Source organism: Manacus candei, unplaced genomic scaffold, assembly GCF_025592945.1.
Source record: "Manacus candei isolate 608988 ecotype Guabito, Panama unplaced genomic scaffold, ASM2559294v1 h1tg000043l, whole genome shotgun sequence".
NCBI lineage: Eukaryota > Metazoa > Chordata > Aves > Passeriformes > Pipridae > Manacus > Manacus candei.
The window spans coordinates 3,876,011-3,902,676 of NW_026138091.1; the positions used below are offsets into that span (position 1 = coordinate 3,876,011).

The following is a 26,666-nucleotide window of genomic DNA, read 5'->3' on the forward strand; positions in this document are numbered from 1 at the left end:
GTACATGCTGTCTCCTTCCTGCCTAACACTACCTTTTTTACAGCAAAACACAAACCACTTCATTTTTTCGAAATTGACAAGCAACCTTCGGTGCTGAATCAAAGATGGATACAAAGAAGCTGGGCTTAAGCAGTTTTAACTGTCTATACCAACAGCTGCCTCTTTACTCTGCAGCAACAGCTCTTAATCTCTCCAGCATCCTCTGTTCCATCTTGCACCAGTGCAAAACATCCTTGCAGAATTGCACACGTGGTGCTGATCATGCAAACCCCATCTCTGTCTTGTCCTTCACCCATGAGCACAGCCCCTTGACTAGAGTGCAGGTGTGAGATTTCTCTGAATGGAACAGAAGGATGCGTTGTCGGCTGAGAAGGGACTGCCCTAGCAGGAATAAGAGTAGCATTTTAGCTATGCTTACAATCCTCCAATATGTTCTCAGAGACTTTGTACTAACCATTTTTCAGCATATTCCAACGTTCAGTTCTGATTTTTCCTCTGAATAATGTAGTTTTAAGCAAAATCAAAACACAATTCCTGTGATTGTTTCTCTTTCCTCAGTAAACTTCCCTAAGAGTTCCCCACCAAAGTATCTCCTCCATAAAATCTAAAATTCTACTATTGAGTTTGAAGGCTCACACAAAGACATAAGGAAAAGAAACCCATTATCAGCAACTTAAAAAAAGCAGATGGAAGAAAACATAAAAAACAGAGCATGTTAGAAGCTTTATCCTCTGATCAACAATGGGGAACTCACATCTCTGACTTCTAAAAGGCCATTTATCCACCCTCATCCCTCCTATAAAACTTGGCTCTGCCAAATGCTGTCTGGGCTTTCCCCAATCTGCTCCTTACCTCACTAAAGCCCCCACCTTAAACATCATTTCCCTTGTACTCCATATTTGCCTGTTCCAATTATACAACTTCAATGCTCCAAATTCCAGCTCATGTCTGCATCCTGCCATGCAGCATTCCCTCTCTTACCCCCTGCTTGTTAAGCAGCTCCCCACCAGCACTGCTGCCCTTATTCTCCTCTTCATCTCCCCACTTCACTCTACATTATAACATAGTTCTGCCCTCAAGTACATGCTTCTTCTCTCAGCATGGAATTGATTTAATTACTGTGAGTTAATTAACTAGTTTGGGTATCTAGGAATTCCTGAGAGTTAGTATTAGCAAATAAGATGAGAAAAGTGACACATTTTGGAGTGATAATAAAATGCAGTAGCAGCTTTTCCCCGTCAGCCTAGCTTCCGTCAGGATACCAGTGCTGCCACTGCACAGGAAGCAATGACACAGTACACCAATTTTGTCTTCTTTAGCATTCTGCAAATTCTGACACTAAAAGTTGCCCACATACTACATGCCAGAGCATCCTGGAAGTTTCACAGTGAGAGAAGTTTCTTGCAAATAGAAGCTGTGAAATAGTTTTGGAAATAAAGTGCTAAATTAGAATTGGCATTTCTGAGATCTTTGCAAGTAGCAAAATCATAATCTTGCTGGAGACACCAGTACAGGAACAGATTTTAAAAGCACTTCCTATTCTGATTTAAAAAAATACGCAACAATCAGAAAAGCCTCTAGAAAATGAAAAGGCAACACAAAAAATAGTACTTTCCATTGGCTTTTACATAAAAAAAAAATCATATTTCAACAAGCAGAGCACAGTACAAGGGCTGGGCTGGCAAACACCAGCACCCAACAGCAAAGGCACTCTTCTGGCACGTGCTGAGGCAGGCAGGCTTCCTCCAGGTCACTCACAGAGGCAGCTCTTGTGCCCACTCCTTTGGAGGAGTAGCACTCTGCACAGCACTGTCCTCTCTCAGGCTGCTGGGGTTAAGGACTGTCCCAATACCCATCAAAGGACAAGATCAATTGGTGTCACAGACCTGGCCTCTGCTCCAGTGCACATGTAAAGAGAAGGAGAGCCCCACGCTTTTCTTCTGCAAGAAAAAGTATTTCCAAGTCCCTGCTTGACTAGCTAAAAAAAATGGTTAAATCAGTATCTGGCAGTGTTCACACACAGTTCTGTGATCCACTAAGGACTCTTGATTTTTTCATCTGATTTCTGTTAATTCCATTTCCCCTGTGTCTAATACACTGTACCTTCCTTTCCTGGAGCCTGTTCCCTTCATCATTATTACAGCTGATACAGAGGCACTGAGGTCAATCCAAATGAACTAGGGTACCACATCTACTCCCTAGGTAGCAACACAAAAGTTGTTTCTGGTACAAATGCTGACACAAGCATAATGTTTCAGGTATAGCAAAGATGAAAGAAAACACTTAGAGGACATGAGAAAATGGAAGATTAGAGGATAGTTCCCAGAGACAGGGAGGTAAATGAGCACTTCTTTTTCTATTTATATTTTGTTAGCCCTCTTTCCTCAGTTTATGGAATAATATTTGTCCATATTATGGTCCTTTTTTATTACATAATTAATACTACATATGCTACATTAATCCACAATTGCTCTAAGAACATCTCATAGATACTAATCAGCATTCCCCTTGTGCTCCTAACATTTTGTTTTGTATTTAACCAGCTCCTTAGCTGATAAGTGGACAGAGTAAGTTCCCCATCACTGCTCAAGTGACAACATCCTACAACTGAATAAGAATACACATGGTGATATCCAAACACAGCTATGCTTTTACTATGCAAATAATTATCAGTAAAGGGGACAAGCACAGCCCTTTTTCTGCAAAGCCTGAATAAATAAATGAACTTTGTGTAGGAATTCAGAAGAGACCTGAATGGAAATAAATTCTGAAGTTAATCATTCATCTTGAAGTGGAGTGCCTGCTGAGCAGCTCTGCCATCCATTGTAAAGTCTTTCAGCTGTCATAATTACTACACAGTGTTAGGCCCATGAGCCTGTACAGCTCTAGTTTTGATGGTCATGTTCCTGGCTTGCACCATTTGACTGAATTTTCCCTGGTTCCAGTACATGGAGAAAGGCACAGAGGATTACTACATCACAGCACACATGAATATCCTGTTCATATCCCAATTTGTACATCTTCCTTTTTTCTCTTTCCTCACAGCTAGCTGTGTTCAACACCCAGCAAGACACTTCCCTTTAGGATATTATCATGAACAAGCAAAGATTAGCTATGGAAAATGCATGCATGATAAGAAGACTGTATAAATGAATATTATCCCAGCAACATTAACTTAATTATTTTGATAATATTAGAAAGGTTATTTCTCCACTTTTGAAGATACAAACTCTATATATTTTTAAAAGGCAAAACATACCCACAAGCAGAAAGCTTTGGTCTGCTCTTCAATTGAGTATATAAAAGGTTTATGGATTTCATCAAAACTGGTTAGTTTATTGCCTAGACCACAGATTATTTTTCATAAAATTTCTTGTCATATCTGTGAGCCATTCTTGTAATGATGGATGAGACTAGTGCCTCAAAATCATCATTTTCTGTCAGCAGGGAAACCCAGTGAACCCTGTCAGATGTAATATCACCTTCTCCCCTGTAGCCTTATAATGTAAGAGCATAATCCATTCTCACAGAGGTATACAGGAGTCCAGGACCACTTAAATAAAGGATTTTTATATGGAGGTAGAATATGAATTATACAATTATAGGAGTTTTAAAGTTTTGCTTGGATAAGTTGAAATTTCTACTGAAGCATTGTACCAACCATACGCTTTGACATTCAAATCAAGGCTGGTGATTTTGGCCATTCTAAGGAATGACATTTCTAGAAACAGTGTCTGTCAGTGTTAGTTTTATTTTCTCATAAAATGAGAACTATGGATGTGACCACGTAAGTGTCAAGCAAAATCTGTGTTCAGTTTGCAAAGAAGTGAAATTGTATACCTTCTATAATTTCAGGCCAAATATTAGAGTTTAGCATGCCCTACAGTCGATTCTATGTACAGAGTTAAATCACAGTTTATATATGTATGGTTGTTGAAACACATTTTTTTGCAGGTATAAAGACATGGAGCCCAAATATACATGAGACTGGAAAATCAACTATATGTAATCATTCTCTTCTGTAGAAGAATTAAAGATACTTACAATAATAGACTAGGTAGGCATCAACCACCGCCAAAGGTATCAACGACTTTTACTTTTACCATTTATCACTTAAAAAATCTGCTTGCCATTTCTGTATTCCTCTATATGGTTTCAGAGAGAAAAATTACATATGCAGCTTCACTTCCATTTTTAACAGTTAATTGCTGCATAAATACACAGCATAAAGAAAAGCACAGACATTTTATAAAACTAGAATGGTTCTGAAATACTTGGTTGACTATTTACATTTCTTATGCAGTAGATACATCTGAAAGACCTACTCTAAAGTGACTCTTTCTACAGTAAGGTAAAGTTAAATTTGCCTAGAGAGCATCTGAACCAGAAATTTAAACTCCTCATCATTTTGAAGGCAATAGAATTGACATTTATTGCTCTGCCATACCAAACTACAGCCCCACCTCTGGACTATATGGCAGATGGATGCTTTAAGAGCCTTCCCTGGAGCCTTCCAGTGCAAACCGTATTGTCTGTTTAGATGACAAACTCCTGGAAAAGCCTGGACTGTACATTTTTCTGTGTTTTGTGCAGCTCTACTCTTTATGGTGTTTAAAATGATCATCAAAATTTATCCACAGTTAAACTACCCTAAGGAAGCCAATGTTGCCTGCCCTGCAAGACCATGACCTCAAATGTGGCATAAACAATATTTGCTCCCCATTATTTATAGTGCCTACTATGGTTCTCCAGGAAGCCACATGTATAACACCTAAATTCATAGGTCATTCAGGGGAAATAAGTACCAACTTTATTGGACTGTGAATGAGGCCACTGATACGTAACACCTCCAAAGACTGCATGTTGATGAGATATATAGATATACAGACAGATAGATATATCTCATCATCAAACATCAGTAAACCCACTAGTGCTTAATGTCCCTCAATGTGCTCTTTCCATTCCAGTTATCACTCCTCTTGGTGTACCTTTAGAAAAGCTGTATCATGTCATACAAAGCTCAGCTCTTTCGATGTTAAAAACCAAGGTAGAGTAATGCATCATGAATTATCAAATGGCCACACAGTAATGTGATTTTCCCTGTCTACTGCTTTCACAGTAACTGAAGCAATAGTGACTTCTCCAGTGGGGGGAAAAAAAACATATCACACAAAAAAGCCCCTGAAAAATATCTAGGTCATTGCTGGCTAAAAGATTAAGTTTATTTTCAGTATGTCAGTCTTGCTTTTTACTTAATATGTTGATATGAAAGGACATAAATGACACAGAGCCATTGCACATATCTAGCCACATGTTCCTGTGGACAGTGCACGAACAAATTGCATGGTCAGTTTTATAACACTCCAGGCACCGATTTATAACTATGTCATAAGACTTTACTGTAAGTTGATGGATGTTTTTTGAAAGGTGAATGGCATAGGTAAGTTTCACCTTTTGCTAAATGTATATGGTTCCTGTTCTTTTGTATTTATACTTACATAATATGACTTTCAAATAACTTCAACTGGGAAGCGGCAAATTAACTTTGTCTTCTAACTGGCTGGAGTAAACAATTCATCTGTAGAGCTTTCCTTGGGCAAGGGCCTTCTCATTTGTGGTTAAAAGGACAAGGAAGCACAGAAAAAAAACAAATCCAAAGAAGGAAAAGAAGGGCAAAGAGACTTGCCAAAGGAGATACACATATGTACTGTACTGCCTGTTAGGACACTAAATTCCTGGCAGGGCTCATGTTGGTATCTTTCTTCATGCTTTCTATAGCACTAAATCTTATTTCCAATATTTAGAAATAATAATTGTGACAAAATCTGTGGACAAAATCTCCTAAGAAACCCAGCAGAACTGGTCCCGCTGGTGTAGAATAATACTGTTCCACATATCACAAGATACAGTTTAAATTATGAATTAATGTCACGTATGAAAATAAAACTAAATCTAATTCTCACTTGTACTGAGTTAGCATGGCAAGGTTTTGGTAGCAGGGGTGTTACAGGAGTGGTTTCTGTGAGAAGCTGCCAGAAGCTTCCCCCATGTTCAACAGAGCCAGTGCCAGCCAGCTCTGCCAGATCAACCCAGTGCTGGTCAAGGTCAAGCACATAAGTGACCAGTGGTAGTGCTTCTGGGGTAACATGGGCAAAATACTGCTGGGAAAGAGCAGTTGAAGAAAAGAGAATATGTGAGAGGAACAGGCCTGCAGACATTGAGGTCAGTGGAGGAGTGGGAGGAGGTGCTCCAGGTGCCAGAGCAGAGATTCCCCTGCAGTCCATGGTGCAGACCATGGTGAGACAGCTGTGCCCCTGCAGCCCATGGAGGTCCACAGTGGAGCACAGATCCACCTGCATCCTGTAGGGGACCCCACACTGGAGCAGGTGGGTGCCCAAAGGAGATTGTGACCTCATGGGAAGCTCAGGATTGAGTAGGCTCCTGGCAGGACCTGTGGCCCCCCTGGAGAAAGGACCCCATGCTGGACCAGGTTTGCTGACAGGACTTGTGACTCCACAGGGGATCCATGCTGCAGTAGTGTGATCCTGAAGGACTGCATCCTGTGAGAGGAATCCATGCTGGATCAGTTTGTGAAGAACTGCAGCTCATGGGAATGCTTCATATTGGAGAAGTTCATGGAGGACTGTCTCCCATGAGAGGGACCCCATGCTGAAGCAGGGGAAGAGTGTCACAAGCCCTCCACTTGAGGAGTAAGGAGCAGCAGAGACAATGAGTGATGAACTGACTGCAGGCCCCATTCCCATTACCCTGCATTTCTGGGGTAAGGAGGTAGAGAAAATCAGAAGTGAAGTTAAGCCTGGAAAGAGGAAGGGTTGGGGGAAGGTATTTTAAGATTTCATTGTATCTATACGGTACCCTTCTCTGATTTGATTGGCAATAATTTTACTTTTTTTTTCCCCCAAGTCAAGTCTGTTTTGCCTGTAACAATAACTGGTGAGTGATCTCTCCCTGTGCTTATCTCGATCTATGAGTCTTTCTCAGCTCAGCTGAGAAGGGGAGTGATAGAGCAGCTTTGGTGGGCACTTGGCATCCAGCCAGGTCAACCCACCACATCACTCCTGATATCATTTACACACCCAGTAGTCTTTACACATGAAATACAGCAGAAGTTATTTCAATCAATACTGAATACCTAGAAAATCTATTTAAGAAAGTCTCTGCAATACTTAAAAGGCTTAACATATCTGTTTTAGTCAATCAAAAAACTAATAATCTTTGTTCTTCTGAGTAGCAAAATTCACTCACATTACATTACGCATATATACACTTGGACAAAAGAAATTCTCAGGTGAATAAGGGAGAATCTCTCTCCTGCTGCACTGAACAGTGAGTCATGAACACTTCCAACACTCCACCTTCAGGTTTTTTTATCTCTTTTTCAAAAAGGAAATCATTTCAGCCCAGAACTTAAACAGATGTTTAATACCCTCTTAGTTTGCTCCAATACAGCCAGAAAAACAACTGTTTATTCTGTGTCATGTTTGAGTTCCATAATATTCATGTTCTAGAAAAGGATAATGAACTTCTAAACACCTTCCAATAAATGTAACTATAATTTTAGGCCTTCCTCAACAGGAATATTCTACAAGCTCCAGACACGTCAACCAAAATTTCACATTAAATTTTAATAATTTAAATCTACTGGACAAACAGAGTATTTCAGGTTGACAGTGTGTCCTCTTTCCCACCAACATGAACAGGTCAACACAGAAACTTCAAAGGCTATCTTGCAATTCTCTATCATAAGCTCTATATTCTCGGCCTTAAAATATGGTGCCAAAACTGCTTTAAACAATGAGGATTCTCCAGGATCAGCCAGGAATGTCAGTTTGTCTCTGGAATGAAGGAAGTGTGTGGAGTCAGCTGGGAGCAGGAAAAAACCAATATAAGTGGAAAAAGGGTAGAGGCAGAGATGCCAATTTCAGCCAGTGTTACAGTTCCCATAGGACCAGTTCAACTGGCTTCAAAAATGAAACCACTAGAACCCCCTGCCTTGCACAGAGGTCCAGTTCAGCTCCTGACTGTTTCCCAAGTCAAGCAAAGTGTGTATCTGACACGCATTTACGTCTGCCTAATCAATGTATTAGCATGGAGAGGTCCACTCCAAACAATTTCTTAAAAAGAAGTATCAGACCTTACAACCACATTCCAAATTACTTCATGGAGTGTGACAAAATCAAAAGAAAAGGAGAGGAAACAGATGTGTGATGAAAGACACTGTCACAGAGAACTGTCAGGATGCAAACGGGAAATTTTTTTCAATTCTTTTAACTAGCCTCAACTTTACAGTTCAAACAGAAGGGTCACCACATGCTATTGATACCAAGCAAAGCTCAGATTTCTAAAGGGCCATCTTCACATAAAGCACTTACTTAAACTATTACAGCTTCTTGAAAGATATTGAGAAATATAAGTACCTGTTGTCTCCACGAGAAGGATCCTTGGGTTTAGCATCACTATCATAAACAAAACGCTCTTGGGAGATGACTATGATGTCTGTAGTTTCATTTCCCAAGATAGTGATAACAGGATAACCCATCTGTAGTGTCCATTGATCCATTACTTCTTGGATATTTACCGATTTTCCAACCCTTTTTAAAGCCTTGAAGGAAAAAGAAAAGTTTCAATACATTGAAACAGTATCATCACCCAACACGTAAAATTTTTATTTTTTTTTTTGGTCATGGAGATCATAACTAGTTTGGGAGATTGAAATAACCATCACATGTGTGTGCAAGACACACATGCACGTTTACACCCAATACACACGCTACATAACTGAACCAAAAGCCTCTGTACTTCTTAAAGATAAATGTTGAGTAATCTTAACAGAGAGGAGAGTGACAGTCAGAAAATCATGTTTCCCACATCACTCAGGCACCTGCTTTACAGGATTTTAACAACAGCCACAGAAATACTGGGTGGTTGTCTCCAAAATATATTCTTGACCAGCTAAGGTTAAAAAAGTGTTAGTTGATCTAGGGCACCTCCAACAAGGCACATTTGAAGGGCTCTAAATTAACAGAGCTCCTCTGCTCTGAAAATCAGATGACTAGTTATTTGAAAATATTGTCCCTTATGTCCAAAGTGAGGCTATGTATTCCAAGATAACCCCTGCTGCTTCATAAACTGCACCTGTCATAACACATGGAGGATTAATGTGTTCATATTTGATTCCATATGTCAATAAAAATGCTGTTTCAGCTGAAATACAAAGAGATACTACCAAGTCTCATGGGAGAGACTTGGCATGAGGAGAATGACAGGTATCATTTGTTCTTCAGTGACGGAAATGTTCCTAGCTGTCAAACACAGTCCGAGATCACAGACCAAGCAACCTCTGATGAATACAAGCAGAAGACGTCTTCAGAACTGAAGCTGCAATTGGAACAAAGTGGCTGACAACAAATGGATTTACAGCTCAGGCAAACAGAATTAGCTGTAACAATAGATATGAGCATATGGTATAGCCATAGTGGTTACGGACCAAAATACGGTCTCATTTTTGTTCTACTTTATTAGTTGTGTGTTCTGCGGTTCTCTCAAGACTACATACATCCCTCTGACCTTCCATCACCCAGAACTGCCCCAAAGGCTTTAACAGAGAAAAGGACCAGGTGAGAAGCAAGAAAGACTTTTGCAGTGGCATTCAGCTTCAGATTAAGACACAGATTTAAAAGCCTGACTGTATATTACATGCCTCAATTCATTAGCAGTCAGTACAGACATAGGACTTGGTTCAGTTGCCCACATGTATGTCGTTAATGTCATTTGACCTTTACCTGCCACTTCAGAAGAGCACAGATTTCTCCATATATCATATAGCATAATTTAACAATTATGTTAAATCTATTAGACACACCTTAACGTCTTGAACATCCTACTGCACCTATTCTGGCCCTAGCTGCCTATATTTGAGCAACTATCTCAAGTCCCTAGTCAACAGTCAGAAGTTCAGGCTCTTTATAAAATAATCATATAAGGGCTAGTCAACTGAATTGCTCTCTATGCTGTGCTGACTATATTGACTAGATTTCTGGGACTCTAGTTGTTCCTATTCACCAAGTATCAAATGACATGTCCTAAAATACTCAACACATTCTTTCAGAACTGGTGTAACCTGTAATGGACATGCTTATATCATGTGGCAGCTGGAAGTCAGGCAGGATAAACTAAGGTAAACACTATTATAAGTCTATGAATGGGCAACTCAAGACTCACTCAGAACAAGTGGACCTTGGACACCTAGCTTACATATACATACCTGCTTGTCTAGATAAATGCAGATGTCTTGACCTCCAGCTGAAATCTAGCTTTGATGTCAATAGTTACAACTAGATTGCCATGTTCTGTATGGCTTGGGCTGGTACTTATGCCAAAACTCTCTGACTGTACCAGCTCAGATTAGCCATGTAGGGAAGAAATTCAGGCATGCTTGGCTCACTTTATGAAACTTATACTCTTTCCTTATAAATCCCCAGACCAGGTTCTAGAAACACAAGCCAAGTCTTTTACAGCATATGGGCCTCAGCATGCTGCCACTGAAGTCAATGACAGCAGATTCTATGAAGTATCTTTCACTACACATCAGTGACATCGCACATGCAAAAAATATATTCTAAAATAACAAAGAACAGAAATGCTGAAAAAAACCCATATTTTAATATTGCTACTAGGCTAACTCAAATGGAATTTCTTGACATCAATTTTTGTATTTATTCTGGGGTTTGAAGATCTCAATATTCACTATTCTCTTCTAACCTCACCAAGAAAAGTAGCACAGTAAATTCCTGCTTATCCCTTAGGGCAATAGATTAAAGCATTTTACCTTTGACAATGTGTTCCAGAGATCATTTCTGGCTGCATTGCCATACTTGTGAATGGTTAAATAGTCCTACAGAAATAAAATAAAATACAAAGCAGTATTACTATACACAAGTCAAACAGCTAGAGCTGTGAATCACTGCTATTAGAAGTTAAATCCCATCAATGTTTGCATTTGTTAGAAATCTAGAAATATACAATATGTTCATCCTAAGGGAATAAATAAACAGTTTCTTAAGCTAGTTTGCAATGCAAAAATTGTTGCTAAAAATTTCATTTACAATATTCAATGTTCTTTTCTGTGTAGTCAATCTATAAACAATATTTTGAATATATATTTAAGATAGATGTCTAATCTTAGAAGGGATTCCTAGGTAATTCTCAGCAATGAAAGGAAAAGCTGCTGAAACCCAGTTCCAATTGCCATTTTAGCAGGTGATTCTGCATCTAGTGTCAAAAATTTACTCACTCAGATAACTGTTGGATTCATTACAAAAGATTTAACTGAAAACAGCCTATCTATCTGACTTACAAACTCCTATCTAGGGAGATCCTGGTCCTTAAATGTCAAAATACACCATACTGGCAACTGGGACTTTAACAGGTTATCACAAAGACTCACCATGCCAAGGAGCAGTGGAGGACAGGTGACAGGAACCCAACTCAGTGTTGAGCACAGATACCTACATGTGTGTTTTCACTCCATACATGACAGAATCTGAGGAGGGTATAAACTGAACGCTTCCACTTATTCCACCACAGTTTCAATAACTGAGGGCCCATTCTTCTCCCATAACAACCAGAAAGATAATTCCTGAAAAGCTTCCATCATATTAAAGTAACTTCCCAAATTAATAGTTTAAGCGTATGACCAGCTTAGGTCTAGGTCTTTCAGACATAAAACACTTCCTATATTAAATGACTTCTCAAGAGACAACACTGTTTTTTCCCACTATCCTATGTCCCTAGACAACAGTTCATTTAGTTACAGTAGTGAAATTTAGCAGTGATTATTTGAATAACATACATTTCAAGCATTTTGATCAGAAGAATTAAGTGCAGAAACACATCAGAGGTTGTAAATCAATTGATTCTCCTGCATTTGAATTTCTACCATCTTCACTTTACAAGCCCTAGAAGACAAACCCTAATTTAAAGCACAATGATAAAACTGGGACAAATCTGCTGACTGTGTTATCTGTGCTTTGTGTGAAGTAAGATATTTTGGGAATAATTAGTATTTGGAAAACAAATTTTCTGATACACAAATTGTAGCACCTGTGACAGATTTAGCTTTTGTCAGCCAACTCATAGTAAGACAAGCAGCAACTCCCATTTAATCACAAACTAGGAAGGCTAAACGAGAACACTGGCTCTGTAAATGCAGCGCTGAGCCTTAACAATGTCATGAGACTAACTCAGAAAAAAGACAGTATTATATAGTCTGCATCTATAGCGCTCAGTGCTTCCATTTTGTCTAAAAATACAGAATCACTTAAGGCACAGTGAAATATTTAATAACTTCCAAAGCTAAAGAAGTTGAATTGCAAATTAGAAAGCTAAAATAGGAATAAACAAAAGTGGGACAAGGTAAATAAATAACAACAAATATACAATCTGCATTCTAAGCAGTACAAGAAAATGCTGCATATATTGTTCCGTCTGAGAGATGCTTTCAGAATTGTTGCAGAGCAAAATAAAATGGGTAGAACACTTGAGGACTCCAAGTTTACCGATCTACCATTGGACATTTTATTTGATTTTTGCATTTTGCTTTCAGGAAGACAGCAAAGAAACTAAATACTTCCGTCCTTTTCTCTTGGGTTTTGTTTAGATCGGTTTTTTTCCTCCCAATACACAGATTGGGAGGTTTAAATGTGGCTTGTCAGTCAGTTAAAAATTTATTATCCTCCAATCTAACATGTTTATCTCACAAAGGAAAACAAAAGGAATCCTAACCTTTACAATGAAATAAGAAAATACAATGAGAAACACAACATCCAAGTCCAGTCCTGGTACCATACAGGTAATCACCAATTTTTTCATTATTTTATGAAAATTTCATCAAGACCTTAAATATAGCACCAAACTAGGACTGCTATCAAAAGCATACTACACAAAAAACAGTCCTAAGTGACACAGGCTTTCAGTAGTAAATCTACAATGCAATCCCAAATCTTAGTGCACTTTCTACAGGCACAACAGCAAAAGGCTTCTGAAGCAGGGCCCATGAAAAACCCTCATATATCCTGTTTTCAACAATAAGCAGTAGTAGGCACCTGGAAAGGGTATAAAACTGGAAAAGCATACAGCGGAATGCTCTTCCATCATTCAGCACTTCATGGCACAAGAAGTCCTGAGCAGATTAGTATCCTTGTATTTAATAGTTATCTTCCGTGAATTTGGCTGGTTGCCTTCTGAACCTATATAAGTGTTTAGCACTTGCAACATCTTACAAAAAAGCATTTCCCACTTTGGTGATCTGTTGTGTCAAGGTTCCTCTTTCAAACACCTGCCCGTCTGCTGGTTTTATCTGCTGCTTCCTAGTTCTGGCACTAAAAGACATAGTGCATTATTGTTCCCTACTTCACTCAACACAAGCCATCCATGCTTTTACAAATCTGTATTGAATGTGTCTCCCTCAGAGAGCATGGTTTTATACTGAACGCTGCCAGATCCAACCTCCTCCAGCTCTGCTGCGAAGTTCCACTTTGTTACCACCTCCCCAGCTGCTGACTCCAAAGATAGCTAGGGTCTCTATGATCCAGCCTGAACTTTCATTACCAGATTATCAACCTCTCTTGAAGTATCTTCCATGGACAGCACTAGACTTAAAAAAGAAGATAAAAGGCTTACATGTATCAGCATCCAATACATGTCAGGAAGTAGGAGTCAAAGATGTGTACACACCCTGCTTGTCTGTTCTAAGGATAGAACAAGCAGGAATATAATGCATTTTTCCTCCTGGAGACCCATATCTAAGTCTTAAGTAGCTTGCAAAGAGGCAGAATATACACTCTCATTCACAGTAATTCTCCAGGGCAGGAGTATTAACCACCCCTTTGCCCGTACATTCAATAGAAAAACCAAAGCAAACAGAAGAGAGATGCAAGCCACAGAACAGAAAAGGGGGATGACATTGAAAACACAGCTGTCTGAATCTCAGCTGCGCTCAGCACAGCTCCAAAGGAGGCAAAGTGACTTCAAGCTACTTATTTATAAACACATATGCCCAAAACCATCTAGCTGCAAGGCTGCTTCCCATCATAAACATGTAAGTCTATCACCTACAAAAGCTATTCCATCAACTAGAGTATGCTGGAGCATGAAGATACACATTAGCCACCTTCCTTTCAGCTATAACCCTACAGTATGTGTAAGCACAAAAGATGGCATGAAAATCTTAACAATTCAAGATTCAAGAGTGCTCTTCTACAACTCTTCCTTTCTCCTTCACTGTAATGTTGCCCCTAAATTTCTTTTTTGTCATGGGGAAAGTAGAAAGACCCTAGTGCAGCACCACTCAACATGAAAATTAATCAAACACACACACAAAAATGATCATTTGGGTTTACATTTTCAGTAAGCATCCACTTTTAATATTTTTCCTAACTTCCTGGCATTAAAATATGAAGCCACTCTTTGCCAAAACAAGTACTGGAATATGATCCATTCACCTCTATCAATAAAAAAATTTAATCAGACAATGCGGTTTTCTGACATGTGTTTTAGCAATTTCTAACATCAAACAAACAAGCAAATAAATAAATATCCTGAATCTGTCACACCATGAAAACAAAGTCCATTTACTGCACAACCAAAACATAAGTTCTTTTAAGAAATCCGAAAAGATTTAGATTGTAGTATAATATGTCATCAAAGAATAATCTTAATACCCCAACAAAAAAAATTAAAAGGTTTAATGCTTTTGAAATTATTACATGAAATCTGAAGCAGATAGCTTGAACAGTCATACAAATATAGTCAAAAGTGCTAAAGAATTTTGAAAGATGTTTTAAGTAATGCTGTATTGATTAAGCTTGCAGGCCTTTTATTGTATTAGTTTTTTTAAGAAAAGGAGATTAAAAAGTCTTTCATATGTTTGCAATATTAATTTGCAATATTAGCTAGGAACTGAGTCTCTTTGTTTCAAAAAAACTGAACCTCCCCACCATCCAAATATGATAATGCTCACAACTAATAAAAGGTAGTGACTGATAAATGCCAAGAGGTTAAACAGCTGTAAAGGGGGAATAAGTCTCCAAACATGCATCTTACTTTCAGAGGAGAATTTAGACCTATAACCAGGAACTGAAATATCAATTCTAGGACCAAACTCCTTTCTCAGTTAATCTGCATAAAGTTGATTGGTTGGCTGAAGGAACAGCTCCTGTCCTGACTTTCATGAGTGGTGCTGAGATCTGCATAAGATGGGCATTGAATAACTTAATTTTTCTCCTAAAGGTAACTGGGAAATTCCACTATCTATATAAGTGAGGAAAAAGTAGCAAACTATTTTGGCCTCAAATTCTTGCGGCTGTGTTCCTCCTTTCTCAGGACTCAGGAAACAGCAGACTTGCCTCTACCTCCCTTTTGTATATTTCATTTCTACTCCTAGGTACACATCTTCCTCCCTTCAGCCTACAATATGTTCTTGTTGAATGGTTTTATACATTACTGCTGTATATCACCGAAGATTTAAAGCTACAAATAAAAACATTTAGTTCAGGTGGAAACCAGGCTCTAAGGCTCCTGGTATCAAATCCAGTATGTTTGTTTTTCTAGAAATTTGTATACCTAAGCCACCACACACTGACAGATGCTGATTCACTGACTATAACATGCCACCTTTTTCCTCCCTTCCTTCACACTACTAACATCAAAGCTGCTATTGCATATTACCTTGATATTGCCTAACATTCAAATAAAAAAGTTTGGGCAAGGGTCAGAGGGAGGAAGACACTGCATATGTTTGCAAAGGTGAGTGACAAAGAAGGAAGAGTGAGAATCAATGGTAAAGTGCTACCAGCAAGCTACAAAGCAGTGAATATTCCCATAAGAGAGGAAGACTACTGAATAGAAAAGCTAAAATAGTCAACTAGGTTTAACAGTATTTTTCAGCTGTACAACAGACTAACCCTTGAGAAACTGCCTTAAGGAAGAGAAGTGATCACCTTCCTGGCTGGGCAGTCAGGCAAGCAGCAGAGTAGGTAATTTAAATAAAGAGTAGGTAAATTCACCTTATTGGTCATGGCAAACATTGTGTAAGGCAAATTAGATGGGGGTTAACTCTATTTGTGTCAAGAATTAATTTGTACCAGTGAGTCAAGCTGCAGAGTTACCTCCAAACTGAAAAAAACACTTGTGATCAGTCCACTTATCAAAGCACTGCTGCAATGCCAGCTAAGAAAAACCTTGGAAACAGACTCTTCCAGGTCAAGTAAGCCAAACAAGTGCTTCACTTTCTACATAGTTTTAGTAAAAGTGCTCAAAACTGCTTCCAGGTAGTATTGTAAAAACTGCCCACCTACAGAATACACTAGAGTCATAGAATATACTTCTGCCAGAGTTCTACCAGAGTATCAAAAATGTTAATATTCTTCCTCTACTTCTACTATTGCATTGAAATGTGTTCCTACTACAAAAAATTAAGTTATTCAGAAGCTAAGAATTTAACTAACTAGAAAAGTATTTCAACCTACAATAACAAAAACCAGCATCAAAATGATATTGAAACAGCAAGCACACAAGGAGTATAAAGTCATGCCTGCAGATAGTAAGCACAATTATGTAGATAGTCCTTACCTAGTACTAAAATTATCACATCTGTTTTCTATACAGACATAGCATCAAATACACTCCTGTATCTTCCCAGAGCTACAGTTTGAGCTATCCCCCTGCTTGTGATGCTACTTTGCAAACTAGATCTCTGAAATGACCTGTATAGGAAGTAAAGCTAACATTCCGCACTCAGGACACTTTTCCTTCCTTTACCAAGGAGGACTACAAACTCTTCCACTGGTATAAATGAAGTGGTGCTGGGTGGCCATGCATGGATAGGAACGAGCAGCTGGAGGCAGTACTGAGGAAAACAGAAGGGTGGTTTCCTAAGCCAGTGTCCAATCCAAGTATGGGCCAAGTATTATGGAGAGACTAGACAGAAACATACACAGTGGTGATTTCAGAAGACAGTTAAGAGAAAGATATCAATGTATCACATTTAAGGGAAACAAAAATTTTATTTTCAAGTGCATTTTTCTAAAAGTGATGCACAAATGTTCTTTTCAAATGTTCAAGTAATGGTTAATGGTGTTGTTTCTCATCAATAGGCTAATTTTCACAATGAATTCATTAACTTTCATTAAAACTCATGTGTGGATTCTGCATTCCGAATTGAAGTATACTAAACTCAGAAACTTCAAGTCACAATGAAACACTATCATGAATCAAAGAAAGAGAAATTATATTTAACTTCTGTTTTGAAAGTTCCCACATGGGGCTACAATGATGTTTAACTAATCCAATTACAATTCCTACCTTCTTCTGCTTTGAATGAACTTTTGTGTAACCCCGTTTAAAATGTCCCCTATCAGGAACTTCTTAGCTAACTTCTAGTTCAAACTCACAAACAGGTAAAAAGAACTTAAAAAAAAGCCTGAGAGGCGTAAAACATACTTCAGAGTTGTCATGCAAGAGTTCACTTCATCTGTGTTTTGCCTTCTCTTGGGGCTACTATCTCAGTCGACACTCAAAATCCTAGGGAAGGAATTCAGTGGAATCCTATCACTGCGCACCAGCCGAAATTCCAGCCCTTCATTTTCAAAAAGTATATTTAGACTTTTTTCACACACAACAGTGATATAATGCTCACAATCAGCAGCAACTGGAAAATATCCACTGCCAACATGTCATATCTGCAATTAAATCATTATATCCAAACAGTAGTCTAAAACTACTAATCAGGAAGAGTGAACCTGGAACCGCACATGGAAATAAATCTTCATTTTCTCTGGAGCCAATGATGCTGAAAGGGCCACATAATTATAGTATTTTACTTTGTCCTTTTTCCTTTGTAATTAATGATACTTTCATTTGCTATAAAAATAATAAGATCAGCAGAACTAAAATTTCTGGCATTATATGGGTGAATGAGATTTTTAACATTGATTTCATTGGGAGAAGAAATAGGGAAATGTTGAGAGTATCTCATCCATGGTATTGGAATGGTATTCCTTTAGAGGATTCAGAGAAGATCTGTTCCATCCGCAGTGAGAAACTAGTAAGAGAAAGGAGGCAAGAGCCATCGTTAAATCAACGGGATTGTTTTCTTTGCTCTACCCACTTCTTGTTGATAAGAGACCAGTACTGTAAATCAGAAGTAAGCCAACTAAATCAACATGGCTCTGTCATTTTAATTCCAAGAAAAGAAAACTTCAAATGACTGTAAGGAACTCAATTTTGCAATTAATAATCTTCTGCAGAGCAAATCAGTGAAACCAATCTGAATAGGATATCTAAAACAGATTCAAAATTTGTATTCACGCAAATTTCCAGCTACTCTAAAATATATCCTGCTTTGCTGAGAATCCTTATTAAAATATCAGACATATTAAATTGAGAGGTTTATTTCCCTTGTATAAGTCAGCTTCACCTTATAGCTACTAACAGGAAGAGGGAGGAGGTTCCATTTTGAAACATAGTAACAGCAGTTGAAGTCTGGTGGCAAAGCAGTTTGCAAGTGAAGTCTAAAGAGAACAATTAGAAGGACTGAAGAGTCAGTGCATAGCAGAGTCTGATGGCATCTGCTGTGCAGTGAAACACCTGATAGTATGTTAAGCTTGGCTTTAAAGAAAAATGTATTTGTTGTATTATTTGGTAATAGTACTAAACTACTGAGCTAAGGACAAATCTTACAGAAATAAAGCACTCTCTGAAATTAAACTGCATATATTTGACTGAATTTGTAAATTCATTTTAGTTCTGCCTTGTTTGGTTGTATAATACACTTCAACCTAAAACCACACATTGCTCAATAAATATAGTCTTAGTGCACACAAAAAAATGATGGAATGTTTTCCAGAGACATTTGAATGGTACCTGCTAATTGTGATAGTTTGGCTGCTCATTTCTCTGCATTAACTTGAACTATGCCCAGGTATTGCTAATCAGGCAAAAAATCTCTGTTGCACTTTTCTGTAATATTTTTCGCTATAGAAGCCCCAGTCTTGGAAAGAAATTAATGCTACTTACTATTAAAAGGTCACCATAAATCCACTGAGAAAACTTTTTGTAGTATGATTTGCATGTCACTGTGTTGACTTGCAACATTTGTACAGTAACAGTGAATAACAAATAGAGAAGTAGAAAGAGCAAAGCTCTGATTTTGCTTATAAGTTATTTGTTGTTGGTATCAAGTGAGCTAATGTTTCTCATGGTGCAAACACCTTCATACAATACAGTCCCTAGAGCTGCACTTTTTTTTCTTCCATTTTGCAAAATGAAGACACCTTAAAAATCATTAGCCCTTACATCTTGCTATATGCTACTGTGTCTACCTAGCTACATTAACTGAGCTTTAAATGTATATAGAGAAAGGAAAAGGAAGTGAAAGGGGAAGAAGAGAAGGGAGGAGGAAGGGAAAGAGAAGAAAAAGGAGGAGGAGGAAGTTTTCACAACAACATGTTTTGTCCAGCAGGGATTCAGCTTTTTTTCTGAATGTCCTCTACTAGGCTAAACTGAAGTAGGTTTATTTCATTTTAGATGTGTATTATGTGTTAACTGGGAGTTCAATCCTGCAATACTTGTGCTGAAAATACCCACTGACTTCTGAAGAGCTAATGGAAATTTTGATTGCATAAGAGTGGCAGTATTGCACACAAAATGTGTTACTTCCAGTGACCTATGAAGTCCACTGAGCTCATAGCAACAGCGGCAAGGTTGGCACTGAGCTCCTATCAGGAAAACAGTATAATTTTATTCCAAAAGAAAACATTTTGTTTAATACCTGCTCAGCCTGCTGACATCTGAAGATTCATACCTATCATTCTTATTCTTAATAATTCCTATAATAAAAATGAAGGAGAAAATAGTCGTAAGTGAATTTCACATGCAACAAAATAGAAGTTCACTGGAGGCACACCAAGTGAATACCTATATAGTATCTGTAATATGACTGATTCTAACATTGCCATAAAGGGCAATCCTGTTCTGAGAAAACAAACTTTGTTTATATGTAGCTTGTATACTAATTGTTTTTCTTTTTGTAAGAAGCTCTAGCAACACAATAATTTTATCCTAGCTGAAGAACATCATGACTTCCTCCTAATGAAGGCAACGCCATCTGTAACCTCACTCTGAATGCAGGCACTGGGGACACCACTAGCTTTGAGGTTCAGCAGCACCTACCATTACCACTCTTTATAACTCTCCCTGCTGGGACCTCCAATATGGCCAAAGTGCAATTTGACCTGAAATCCTACTTTCAAAAAGTCCACCTCAGATTGAATTCTTCACCAAAATTTCAGTCAATACCAGGCAGGACTGAAAAATATTACATTTTACCCTTTTTTGTCACTGTTTCCTTTGAAAAGCTCTGCTGTCCCCATTCACTGGAGCACAGTTCTAAAGGTCAGAAGGAAAGTGATCTTGTTTCAGGAACATGATTTTTCATAGCACTGATCAATTTTAGGTAACTCAGCAGCTACACAGTCCTTCTCTCTCTGCATCAACAGCTCAAACATGCTTAAACTCAGAGAGAGATCCTGGCCCTGAAGCAGAAAGCAAAGAGCCCATGTCTCGCTTCTTTTGGCAATCCCTGAAAGTTGGGGAAGAAAATTGCCTGCTCCAAACACAAAGCAGAGCAGAAAGAATGGAAAGGAGTTAATGTAACCAAACAGGAATATTCTGCTAATGCACCATTTTAGAGAAAAGCTGCCTTTGCACAGCAGCTATGTTATAAAGGGCAAAAACCACCAGCACTCATGATGGCTGCTCTAACTGTGAGTGCATTACATTCAGCCCGGTTGATGTTCGACTTCCAGTTAGATAGTAGATAAACTGTAGAACTGTAGATAAATCAAATACCTCAACTCTTGTCTGTGGATTGGCTTCTTGCGCACCAGGTAAAAAAATACATTTCAGGAAAACACTGTGGTCTGATTTCTAGCAGAGCTGGACTCTGTGACTGAACCTGATGTGAGGTCTGTTCTGAATACCTGAAATGGTTTATAATGCTAAATACTTAAACAGAACATCTTCTTGTGTTTCAAAATAGATATCCAAATTTCATGGATCTTTTTCTTTTACTCACATTTGTCTAATTTCCCCTCAAATGTACAGGCACTCTATTGTCATTGATTTGTTTAAAGCAACATTAATTGAATTATCAACATTTTCTGGAGGTCCACCTTGGTGCCTCTGCAGGTTGAGCTGCAGCCACGCTGTGTGCTCACAGTTGACAATGAAGACAGTGGAAGCTATGCTTTGAACACATAAACTCTTATGATCTGGAAGTACTAAGACACGTGGGAGTATTGCATACTCCACAAATGTATAAATTTTAACTTACGTTTCTGTGTGCGTAGATCTCCATTTATAAAATGAGGCTTGGACCACGCGTTCCCTCCCTATGAGGTTTATGTCTTCTGTTCATTAACTACTGGTGATGCACTCTGATACCACACTGGATGACATTTAAGAAAATTGTATGTAGCAGTTAAGAACTGGAGTTACAAAACTATTGAACAGAAGGACAATTCAGTTAGGATGATCTACCTTGTGAACTGAATTAGACACTCTCCTGTGTAGAAAACACTAGGTACTTCCATAATTAAAAATCCTGGCTAGGGTGCACACAGAAAAAAAAAGAATGGAAAGATAAAATTAACTTTAGCATTTCTCAATAACTGTACATTTAAATTATGCACTTTCAATCATATTTTTCCTTTAAGCAATAGTATTTTGCTATACACACAGTATACTCAAATACTCTCAGAGCTAGAGGAAGAACTTCCATTTTTAGAGTGATATCCAAGTCTGGTCCTTAGTATGCTACACATCTTTAATACTTTTCAAAGAAAAAAAATATTGTGACACTGCAACTCATAGAAATTTCTTACACAAGAGACTGACCTACTGTCTTTTAGTGACCTATGTAAGTCAAGGTGGAAAAAGCTACAGGAATTCAGTCCATAACAGTGAATTCCTTTAACAAATGTTAACTAAAATCAAGAGTGATGTAAATTAGAAACATAAGAAATGCTGAGGGGCCAGAAAAGGTGAAAGATGTTAACAATCTTCTATGGCAAGCAGTTTAGAAAACAGTGATGTCGGCTCCTATGAGATTTCCTAAGACTTGTTATGTCCTGCTTTTAACCTGCTCAAGTTCTCAACAACTGTTCGTAGAAGTGAAACAGTTTAAAATATAAAGGGATTAGTAGCAACTAACTTAAGGACAGTTAATAACCAGAACGTCCACGGTGATATTCTGATGTTCACTGAGCACCCTGTGCTCTTCTAAACAAGAGGAGATGGGTGCAGAATCAACTGAAAAGTACTTTATTCAACATCTAGTAAACGCACCAGCTGCGACACCAGAGGTACTCCAGCTGTAAAGATACTCCTGCCTGGTGGCAAAAGTTACATCCTCCCACTGAGTAAAGGAAGACTTCAGGTAGTTCCATGTGCGCTGTTGATCTGAGGACAGGATCACAGCTCACTGCTTCACTGACTGTGATCCTAAGGTGCCTGATTTTTTGTTCATTTGTTTTTACAGATCTTTTATGTTTTTACAGAAAACTCGTGAAAGACATCACTAATGATGTCTCTTAGAAACAGCACACAGCTAACTATTGTGAATTGGCAATAAAGATATAATAAACAGGTATGATAAAATGCGTACACTGTTTAATATACTATGTAAAAAATAGATTCTTAAATAATACCGTGGACATAGATGAATATAATTCATGTACCACTAGATTCTTGGACAGAAGCAGCAAACAATATGAAAAATAGCATATTAGAGCTTTCTTTTACACCTCAAAAGTTTCTGATAGGGTTTCATATGGACTATTCAAATTCACAATTCAAACAGAAAACAGACATGCACATAGCAGGTGTCTAAAACACAACAAATACTAAGCAGTGTGGATGAAAGAAAGTCTATATAGCCAACAACATGATAATAAAAAGTGATTGGAATCAGAACCTTGCTGTATTTAACAGCCTGCATGTCACACTTCCCCAGACAGCTCCTGCAAAAGGCTGACCAATTTGTTTCAATACAGTGGCCACTCTACAGCACCAAAAAAGACAGCATATATCCAAAGCACCATACGGAAATTCTTCTTCCAAATGTACAATGTGGAGCCTGAAGTAAAAAAGCAGTTAATTTATCACAGAAGCAGAGATTCCTACAGTAACTAATTCAAACTGCTGATGATGCACTAAATCAGAGTGAGTGATGAACACATACATAGCAGCAAGTGAAGTTCAAAAGGATACAGATCTGTGTGATCAATGAGTTGCCACATAGCAAATGAAATGCAGTGTTGACAAACACAGTAACAGAGATGAGTCTCCAAAATAATCAAACCAAATATAAGAACATTTGAATAAACTAGTGCAGAAATGTCTCATTACAGAACCGGAGGTGCCTCTTTAAACACATCTAACCACCAGACCTTCAAATCACTGGTTCTTTTCTCTAGATTTAATATGAAAAAAAACCCAAACCACTTGAAGAAGTGCATAAAACAAAGCAGTAAAACCTTCCCAAAAGTGTGATACAGTGACACCAGTCATGTAAGCAACCATCTATTTCAAGCACACAGAATTGTAATAACAGAATACAGAAGAAAATCTCACACAAATCTAGTATCATATTGCACATTACCACCCTGAGTGATGATTGAATGACAAGGCCAATCTATGGCTTCTTCCTCTATCAATCTGTGCAGCTCAGAAACATAATCAGAGCAAGTGGTGCTGACCAAGCCTCTTCATACTCTAAGCACTGTCTCACCTGATTAATGTTTTTTTTGACTGAAAAGCAATGCTATTTTGTAAGAAGAGTACCAGCACTGTGATGTGCACTTCTTGAATTTTCCTGGAGCATAAGAAACTGCACATCATGAAAGATGCCAGAATTTTTAAAAATACAGAAAATACCTACTGTGAAAAGGAAAGATTTATTAGATATTTTCTACAAAAATAATAGCTGTGACTTTATTGTGTGCAGGTGTTACCAGCTATGGTCACTACTGTCATTATTTAATTATTCATTACAGCCAATGTTCCCCTTTGGTTCTGTCTATGGAGTGCTATCAGAAAAACAGTGAGAATATTCTGTCTGTTTCTTACTAAATCTTCTGTTTGAAAACGTCATATGATTCAAGACACCATGTCTTTGAAGGGTTTCCTGAAAATCATACCTTCACTAGAGTCTCTTGGCTGCAGCTTTACTGTGGAAATTCTACATTATAATCAAAAGGTTTTCCACAGTATATTTACCATTATAGGAACAGGCGAGTTACTCTTGACAGATATAAATGTCGCTAAAGACATCTATCTGTAAAACTGAGCATCTCTACCACAATTTTACTTTCTTGCAGACTTCTCAATAGAACAGTTAGCTGAACTGTTACGAATCATGTGCACATTCATACTTTTGCTTCAGATCATATGTTAAAGAATATTCACCAAAGAGCCCCATTCTCCTTCATCAGCTTTTCTTTTTAACATGATTGTTTTCTGTACTATAAGGGATTTTTCACCCCCAAGCTATCTCGATCTGCTGTTCAAAAAGTCCACCTACCAGGTGACGGCATGTGACTAGATTAAGAATAAAAGAGGAAGCGGACAAAAACGGTAGCAATCCTATTTACTTTTTGCTCTAAACCTTATCTTTTCCTCTCCTTAACCCAAAGATTACCACATCTGTTGAAGTTTCCCTTATAGAAAAGCCCTAATTCTGTAGGTCTTAATAAGATGCTGAATCATACCTTGATTTTGATGAAACCACAAACAATGCAAAGACAAATAAAGGGCTACTCATTTTGGTTTATGCTGGTTTAATAAAACTACAAGATTATTGTTTTTTATCACCTGTTAAACACTTAAGGACATAGCTAATACACTAAAAAGAACTGAAACAATATTAATAGTGACTGGAAATATAATACAGTGGAGAGGTAACAGTATAGGAGGTTCCTAGAGCGTGTGGAAGATAACTTCCTGATAGAACTTGCGAGTAAGCCAACTGGAAAAGGTCCCCTGATGGATCTCTTGTTTGTGAACAGAGAAAGACTGGCAGGTGATACGATAATTGGAGAACATCTTGGGCACAGTGATTATAAAATGATAGAGTTTTCAGTTCTTGGAGAAGTAAGGAGATGGGTCACTAGAACTTTCACCTTGGCCTATTTACGACACTGGTTAAGAGACCCCCTTGGCAGGCAGTCCTGAAATGTAAAAGAGTCCAGAAAAGAAAGAAATCTTCAAGGTGTCAGAGTAGTCCACCCCCATGTGTGAAAGATGAGTCAGCAGGGAACACCACCAGCCTGGATGCACAGAGAGCTTTGTCTGGAGCTTGGATGTAAAAAGAGAGTTTACGACCTTTGGAAAAAGGGGCAAGCAACTCAGGAGGGCTACAAGGATGTTGTGAAGTTATGCAGGCAGAAAATCAGAAGGACCAAAGCCCAAGTAGAACTTAACCTAGCCACTTCTGTAAAATACAATAAAAAATGTTTATATAAATATAGAACAAAAGGAGAGCTAAAGACAATCTCCATGCTTTTCTGGATATGGGGAAAAACATAGAGACGAAGAATAAGGAAAAGGCTGAGGTACTTAATGCCTTCTTTTTCTGGGTCTTTTATAGTAAGACCAGTTGTTCTTTGGGTACCTAGCCCCCCAGGCTAGAAGACGGGGAGAGAGAGCAGAACTGAAGCATCAGTTATCTAAGGGAAAACGGTCAGTTATCTGTTATACCACTTAGATACACCCAAAGGTACTGAGGGAGCTGGCAGAAGTGCTTACCAAGCCACTTTCCATCACTTACCAGTAGTTCTGGCTAATCAGGGAGGTCCCAGACAACTGGAAGTTAGCAAATGCGACACCCATCTATGAGAAGGAGTGGAAGAAGAATTCGGGGAATTACAGGCCTGTCAGTCTGACCTCAGTGATAGAGAAGGTCATGGGACAGCTCATCTTGAGGGCTATCACACAGCATGTGCAGGACAATCATGGGATCAGGCCTCCCCAGCATGTGTGTATGAAAGGCAGGTCCTGTTTGACCAACCTGATCTTCTATGACAAGGTGACACACTTTGTGGAGGGAAAGGCTGTGCATTTTTTCTACCTGGACTTTAGTAAAGTCTTTGATACCATTTCCCACAGCATTCTCTCTGGGAAAACTGGCTGAAGAGGTCTTTCAGAATTCAGTTACTCAACAAGCCATTAAAATAATATAGGAAAAAGGAACCACCAAGTGCATTTTCACAGTATTTGTTATTTGAAGAGATTTATAAATAGTAGTAATACTTGATTTTGCAGCTATCCTCAAGAACGGTCATTTAGTTGAACACCAGAATTCCATGTTAAAACAGGATTCAAGGTAGCATAATGCTAGATCCCAAGTGATGGTATCAAGCTAAGGAGCTAAAATGCCTAAACCAGTGCATGACAGAAAGGGTAAACTAGTCCTCCATTTTCCCTTATCAGTAGTAAAGCTATAGCCTCCCAACTGTACAGTGCAGGAACACTATTTTGTTAGGTTCACAAAATATAAATAATTAAATGATTGACAGATATTTCCAATT

At 38.3% G+C, this 26,666-nt stretch overlaps 1 protein-coding gene across 1 annotated transcript in view; it reads right to left on the minus strand.

The window, feature by feature from the left end:
- TRHDE (thyrotropin releasing hormone degrading enzyme) overlaps positions 1-26,666 on the minus strand; it is a 201,578-nt gene that overhangs the window by 58,397 nt on the left and 116,515 nt on the right. Inside the window, exons 8-9 of the mRNA XM_051795952.1 lie at positions 10,850-10,915; positions 8,439-8,623 (exon numbers count right to left, since the gene is read on the minus strand). Coding sequence (XP_051651912.1) covers positions 8,439-8,623; positions 10,850-10,915 — 251 coding nt within the window. The remainder of the gene's footprint in view (positions 1-8,438; positions 8,624-10,849; positions 10,916-26,666) is intronic.